At 46.2% G+C, this 7,695-nt stretch overlaps 1 protein-coding gene across 1 annotated transcript in view; it reads left to right on the top strand.

Moving 5' to 3' along the window:
- The window catches only part of MYOF (myoferlin), a 142,731-nt gene that overhangs the window by 122,931 nt on the left and 12,105 nt on the right, over window positions 1-7,695 (top strand). The window contains exons 44-48 of the mRNA XM_005884066.2: window positions 944-1,114; window positions 1,862-2,010; window positions 4,089-4,228; window positions 5,746-5,834; window positions 5,925-6,020. Coding sequence (XP_005884128.1) covers window positions 944-1,114; window positions 1,862-2,010; window positions 4,089-4,228; window positions 5,746-5,834; window positions 5,925-6,020 — 645 coding nt within the window. The remainder of the gene's footprint in view (window positions 1-943; window positions 1,115-1,861; window positions 2,011-4,088; window positions 4,229-5,745; window positions 5,835-5,924; window positions 6,021-7,695) is intronic.

The following is a 7,695-nucleotide window of genomic DNA, read 5'->3' as shown; positions in this document are numbered from 1 at the left end:
GGATGGGAGAGGCCTCCCACAGTTTTCTGCCATTTATTGAGCACCTACTAGGGGACCCGTTCCTCTGTGAATGGCGCAAATACGGAACCAAACCCCGCCCTTCTGGAGCGTATGCTGTTCGGTTTATCTCGCTCTCAGAACCTGCACATTACTCACCTCCCACAGGAAGTGCTGTTCGGTTATTTACCTTTATCTCAGAAGTGTTTGCATTTTAATATGGATGCTCTGGAACGGCTGTAAGAACCGGTGGGAGGAGAGTGGGAGCCTCCTTGGCGCCCTGCATATCACTCTGCGTTGGCGAATTGCATTCTCAGCCGCCCCCCCACACCCCGCCCCTGTGCGCTGTGGGCGAATCAGGACGTTCCATGGGGCGGTGGTCTCTGTTCAGGCAGAAGAGGGAACGGAGCAGAGGCACAGCTCCGGGCTGTACATCAGGGTGCTTGTGCCCTACTAATCTCCCAGCTGGGCAGATGCCTGGGTGCCCCAGTTAATAGGCATGTGATAATAATGTTCATACTATTATAATGAAGAATTCTTATTATAACCGTTGGGTTTTGAGCAATGCACTCATGCCAAATGCTGTCTAAGCATTTCTTCACTTGACCGTGATGGTGGGCATTACTAACCCCATCTTACAGATGAGAAAACTGAGCACAGAGAGGTTAAGGAATCGGCCTGGGGTCCCAGCTAGTAAGCAGCAGAGCTGGGATTGGAACTTAAACTTAGGCACACGATTTAAAGCCCGTGATCTTCTCCTGAGCAAGTGTGTAATCTCTTGTTCTTATTAGGAATATGGACTACTTACCGAGTACCCCCACCCCCTTCCCCCCACCTGGTTTTCCTAGTCGGGGCAGTCACAGCCCTGCCTGGGATTCTCTGCGCGGAGCCTTGTGAGCGGACCGCATGGGATCACGGGGAGGCTAACCTTGCATTTGTTTATTAGGATGTATGAACTGACCTGCTACCTACCTCAAGAAAAAGATCTGAAAATCTCTGTCTATGATTACGACACCTTTACCCGTGATGAGAAAGTGGGAGAAACCATCATTGACCTGGAAAACCGGTTCCTTTCCCGGTTTGGGTCCCACTGCGGCATCCCAGAGCAGTACTGCGTGTAAGTTGCTTTGACCATAAATATAGACCGTTTGCTCCATCTGAACATTAGCCCCCGGAAGCCTGGGCTCTCTACCTCAGCGCTTGTCTTCCCGGAGCCACTGCTCCCTTGAGTCAGACACATACTGTTTTTCATGGTAGAATTATTTTAGGGAGAATCGGGGCCATACCATTACCCAACTCCAGGGGGCGCCATTCACATTGGAGTCTATGTAAAACGCTGGCCCGGGGAGCAGAGCCTGCTCTGTGGGGATGGCATAGGGAGCAGTGCTGAGGGAACTGGTCCCCTTGCTCCCGTTCTTTGAACACCCCCCCTCCTTGATGCCAGGCACTGAGAGCAGGCAATGTTTGATGGCAAGAATTCCCTGCCCTTTGAAAACAAGGATTCTCTGACCCTCCCTCCCCCATTGATCAATTTTGTGATGTCCCTCTTTCCCCAGTGCTTTTCTACAGTTTCCAATGAGATACAGCTCCTGATTTCTAGTTTACGACTTTGCCCGTTATAATTATGGCTGTCTCAGTCAAACTCATTTTTTACAGAGGAGGAAATCGAGGGGAGAAAGAGGATCAAATGGCTGAGCCCAAAATAACTGTGGATTTTAGGTCTTTGAAACAGATTTCTAGGCAAAAGTGCAGAACACATTCCTGGCTCCCTTGTTACATGGGCACCTGTACGTCTGTGTGTGGGGGTGAATCCAAGAAGGACCGTGTGCCCTTCAGTAACTCGGGGGTGGGATGTTATTCACAGTTCTGGAGTGAATACCTGGCGAGATCAATTGAGACCAACACAGCTGCTTAAAAATGTAGCCAGATTCAAAGGCTTCCCACCACCCGTCCTCTCCGAAGATGGAAGTAGAATCAGATATGGAGGACGAGAATACAGTTTGGATGAATTTGGTAAGCACGTTGTAAGCTGGTTACAAAGTATAACAACCTCTTTCTATTGCTGGTTTGCTTTGGGGAAGGTTTCCGGCAGAGCAGTACCCTAATTGTACCACAGGGGACTCCACACAGGACGCTCTAACAAAAGCCCCTTTATAGTGGAGTGTTGCTGTCATGTCAGGTGTCAAAGTGGACATATTTTCTTGTCTGTCTTATGTTTCACTTGACCTTTTTAGGTCATAGCCATTCGATCTTTTACACGAAATTCTAATAACTGACTAATTTCCATGTAATGCAAAGTGCTCAGATGGTAAAGCAAGAATTTCTCTTCTAAGTTTATGCCATCATTCTTCCAGCCCTTCTGTGAGAAGGCTCAGGGATGCATGGGGTTGGTTCAGAGAATCTGCTAAGTTCACATCTGGTTCACGTCTGAGCTTTGGGTCTTGCTCTTTCCCAAGCAGTAATTTATAACACAATCTGTCCTGACACATAAACAGCTCTCTGCATTATGATAAAGACTGAAATAAGCTTAATTTAATAGAGCATAAGAGCTATGGTATGATTCAGCGTTGTGTAGGGAAGGAGGGCTTCCCAGAGGGGGTGGCAGTGAGGCCGGCCTTGAGGGTTCCTGGGATAACCAAAAACAGCTGAGCAAAGACACCTGGGAATGAACGCGCTTCTGGGTCCCAACTGTTTATTCCTGACATTGTAAGACACTGTACTTCATCTTTTCCTTTGAAGAAGAAGACTTAGTCAATGTTAGGGAGGATTGGATGTTGAAGAAATGTTGATGCTGCTGTTAACATGAGAACTTGCAAAAGGGATCGGGAATGAACTGGCAAGCAACATGGCCCCGTGGAGAAGGGTACCCCCAAACAGTCAAAAAGTAACCCCCCAAAAGCTGTCAGTCACGAGGACTGTTCCAGTTACTATTGTTACGAAACAAATTACCCCAAAACTTAGCAGCTGAAAACAACCATTTTGTTTTGCTCAGTTTTGTGGGTTAGGAATCCAGGAAGGGCTCAAGCGGGCAGTCCTCGCTTGAGTTGCTCATACAGCTGGCTACTGGCAGGTGTCAGCTGGGGCTGCAGTCATCCGAAGGCTCGACCGCGGTGATTGTCCAGGTGGCTCACTCATAGAGCCGGCAGTTGATGCTGGTTCTTGACCAGGAGCTCAGCTGGGGCACCTACTCAGAGTACCTACTCAGGCTTATCCAATAGGGCAATCCTGGGTCCCCATGTTTCTTCCCTGTTGGATGGCATCCCCCAGAGTGAGTGCCGTAACAGGACCAGACAGAAGCCACGGGGCCTTTAACGCCTAGCCTCAGAAGTCACACAGTATCCTTTCTTTAATGGTTAAATAAGTCTCCAGACTCAGAGAGGATATAGACACACACACACATACACCGCCTCAGTAGGAGTGTTGAAGAATTTGGGGGCTGTGTGTTTTAAATGCCACAGTGATGCCAGCTGCTGGGACAATTAAATTTACAAATTCCAGTGGCTGAACACAATAAAAGTTTATTCCTCATAAATTCAAAGCAGGTATTCCTACAGGTCGGTGGCCCTCTTCCACGCAGTGCTTCATGGACTCAGCCCTCCCACCTTACAGCCCAGCCGTTCTTCAGCCCAGGTGTCAAAGTTGCTGATTTCTTCTGTATCCAGAAGAGAAAGGCACATACACGATTCTGCACAAGAGGGTTTTACGTGCCAGTTCTAGAAGTGACACACATGTCCCTTCCACCTGCATTACATTCTAGTTTAGGCTGGTCACATGGCCATGCCTAACTGCAAGGGAGTCTGGGAAACAGAGTCTGGCAGTGAGCCTGGGCCACAAAATAAACAAGGGCTGCCTCACATGTGTCTGGTCCCTTTGCTATTGCAGCCCTTCAAGTCAGGTGTGAGCCTGGTTGGGGCAGGGTCTCTGGTCAGGAGCCATTTCTATCAATGATTCCTTCTCAAGTCGAAGTTTGCACATGGGCACTGCCTGACCATTTTGCAAAGTCTGGGATGATGTGCTGAAAGCCCCTCAGGCCCTGTGGCTGAACTGTTCCCAGATGCCCATCTCTCCTTCAATGCTGCTTTCCATTCCAGAAGCCAACAAAATCCTGCACCGGCACCTCGGGGCCCCTGACGAGCGCCTTGCCCTTCACATCCTCAGGACTCAGGGGCTGGTCCCTGAGCATGTAGAAACAAGGACTCTGCACAGCACCTTCCAGCCCCACATCTCCCAGGTAAGCGGCTCCCTACCTTCCAGGGCCCACCATCCAAACCCCAGATGTAGTGGCAGTGTTGACACAGACTTGTCTCTTTTGGATACGTTTAGAAACATTAGAAATGAAACTCAGATTAGCTTCACCCCAAAGGGGAATTTATTGTAAGAATCAATTCACTAAATCCAGCCAGGAGAGTGACTCTGACTCAGAACAAACTTGGACCAGGGCCTCTCTCTGTCTCTTATCTGTTTCTGTCTCTGGGTCTCCCTGAGTCTGGGCTCTTCCCGTGGTACCTCCCCATGAGTAAGAATAGTGCAGACAGTCAGAGACTTCTGAGCTTTGGGGTTATAACGTAGTCCCTTCTACTTCCAAATGTGGAAAGGATAGGTGGCCCCGCCTTGGTCGGACTGCGGCTGGGTCTCAGGAGACACCTGGATGCCTAATGCTCTGCAGCGGGCTTGATGGACTGTAGGACCTCGAGCCCGGAGATTAGTTAGAAGAGAGTCAGGATCGCAGTAAAATATATCCTTTTTCAAGAGCTCCAGTTAATTTGTTTTGCTCACAATGCACCAGGAAACCAATCTGGTGGTTTCCTTGGCAACCTTCTTAAAGGCCAGTCTGTTTTTGTCATGAAGGCAGAGTCTACAGAACCTCCAAAAGCAGTTTGGGGAATTTAAATTGGTTCACATGGTCGATATAGTTTGCTAATGGCTTTCCTCGTCTGTTTGGAAGAACTTTCCAGTCAGATGGATGGGCCCGTCTGTGGCTGTCAAAGGCCTTGAGCAGGGCCTCGCGGAGATGGTGGCACACCTGCCAGTCAGGCTCCCGCACCATCCGCCCTGCCAGCCTCCTCCCAGCTGTGGGCGCTATGAGCCAATGTCAGGGAGTCCTCCACCTGGAGGAACAGTCAGGGTCTTGTCATCGTTTGAGTCTCTGCTTTGGAAGCACCACGTTGTAAGTCTTTCTTTGACAAAATTAAATACCACTTTACATTATTTTGATTTTCTATCTTGAGTTAAATGGAGAAACCCTTGGGTGTCACAAAACTGAGACTGACATTAAGTAGACGGTGTGGTGGTGAAGAGAGTGACAGCTTGAGAACGGTTCTGAGAGGGAAGGGCCCAAATGGAAGTGGCTGTAAGTGGGGGGGGAGGTGTATGTGTGATTGTATTTGTGAACGAGTGTGTTTGTGTGCATGTATGTGTGCATTGGGGGTTCTGTTAGTCACGAGAAGCCCCTCATTTTATTAACCAGGAAGGCTCAGACTCTGATACGGGTGGGCACATGCGGCCAGCAGAGACTCCTGGGTGAGAGTAGGGAGCAGGTGGCCTAAATGACATTGAAGATATAAAATTCATCTGGATTTGCTCTTCAACTCTTATTTATTTATTTATTTATCTATTTATTTTGCTTTACGTGGACTAAGCAATTAGCAGGCCCAAAGACAGAGTTTCACGTAGGAAATATGAATGAAAATTGTAGTCTCTGCCACCTATAAATAACTTTATTTGTCTTTTTGTTTTTGAATGGCTTAGGGAAAACTTCAGATGTGGGTGGATGTTTTCCCCAAGAGTTTGGGCCCACCAGGCCCTCCTTTCAACATCACAGCCCGGAAAGCCAAGAAGTAAGTAATCTTGAGACCCTGCTACCTTGGCCTAGGGTCTTGGCGCAGGACCAGAGGAAAAAAGCACCTTCAAAATGTGCTCCTTTTTAGATTCTACCTCCGTGTGATCATCTGGAACACCAAGGATGTTATCTTGGACGAGAAAAGCATCACAGGAGAGGAGATGAGTGACATCTATGTCAAAGGGTAAGGTTAGCATGCGAGCACCTTTGACAAACTCCGGGAATGAAGCATGCTCTCTCCTTCCTTAGTTTTCACTGTTGAGGTGTAGGATTCTGGGTTACCTGAAGGTATGTCCTCTCTTTACTGCAGTCTACTTAGGAAACTCCAGGGAGACAAAGGCAGAGAGAGCAGAAGGGAAAGAAAACCTGTATGACTCTTGTTTATAAGCAGAGGCATTCATGACTATAGGAACTGATCCCTATTTCTCCATTTCTCTTTTTTAGAAGTGGGCTTTGTTGAGTTTATTAAGCAGATTTGTTATTTCTGAGACGTCTTAGTCATGCAGTTCATTTTTATTTCTTCTTGAATAAGTGTCTTTAGAAACAAGGAAAGGTTCCAAGGTTTCACTTCCTATATATTTTATTACCAGTAGCTAATGTCCATGGAAAAGAGGGAATATTAGCAGAATTTTTTACAATCGTTGATTCCCCCAACCTGTACGGAGTGCCTGCCTCCAGCCTGGAAGGAGGCATCATTGTTCATTATTCTGGTACTTGCATAATCAATTCCAAGTAGTTCATGTGCATGTTAGTTTTGTGTTGTACCTCGATCGTGGATGTTGAGTATAGAATGGCATAGTAATTAAGAAGCCAGACTCTGGAGTCAGATTGACTGGGTTGAAATCCTGGTACTCTCCCTACTAGCTGGACAAGTTAGTAAACTCACTGTTCCTCATGTGTAAAATAGAGATAATAAAAGTACCTATTGCTTTGGGGGTATTCAGAAGATTGAGTTACTCCAAGCATTTAGGATAGGGCCTGGCAGATAGTAAACATTATGTGTATTAGTCAGGGGTCTCCAGAGAAATAGAACAAGTAGGGGGGCGGGGTGCAAGAGGGTAGAGAAAGAAAGAGAGAGAATGAATGTGAGGAATTGGCTCACACAATCATGGAGACCAGAAGTCCCACAGTCTGCCGTGTTCAGGTCAAGAGAAGATAAAATGAGATATCCCAGCTCAATTAATAAGGCAGAAAAAGGGGTGAATTCCTCCTTCCTTTGCTTTACGATGCCCATCCACATTGGGGAAGGCAATCTACCTCACTGAGCCCACTGATTCAAATTCCAATCTCATTGAGAAACACCACAAATAATGTTTAATTTGGGCACCCAATAGCTAGTCACATTGACACATAAAATTAACCAATATACTATGTGGGTGTTAGCTAGTATTATTAGCATTCCACATAGACTAAGTTAGGACCCTTGATATGTAAAAAGATAATATTTGTTGAAATGACTATATTCATAAAGTGAGAACTAAGTTTTACTTATGATCCCAAGTGGCCTTCAATCAAAACTTTGTTAAAAACATAATTACTGTCATTTAAGTTTGCTGTAAACAGGGAGTGTTTCATCAGCTCGTTATTCTTTCTCATTTCAGATTCTTATTAGCATTCCCCCAGGAAAACTAATCCCAGCTAGTTACATATACACAAATTTATTTGACTATCATAAGCATTATTTTTTTTCAAGTCAGGAAAACAAATTCACGTAATACTGGACTGAAAGAAAACTCCTTTAATCAAAGAATAAAGCACAATCTAAAGTACTATTCATATTTGAAATTAAAATCTAAATGCTATATGTGAAAAGATAATGCCTAAACAACATATCTAGTACTACCCACATATGAATATTA

This window comes from Myotis brandtii, unplaced genomic scaffold (assembly GCF_000412655.1).
Source record: "Myotis brandtii unplaced genomic scaffold, ASM41265v1 scaffold810, whole genome shotgun sequence".
NCBI lineage: Eukaryota > Metazoa > Chordata > Mammalia > Chiroptera > Vespertilionidae > Myotis > Myotis brandtii.
This window is presented reverse-complemented; position numbering and strand designations above follow the sequence as displayed.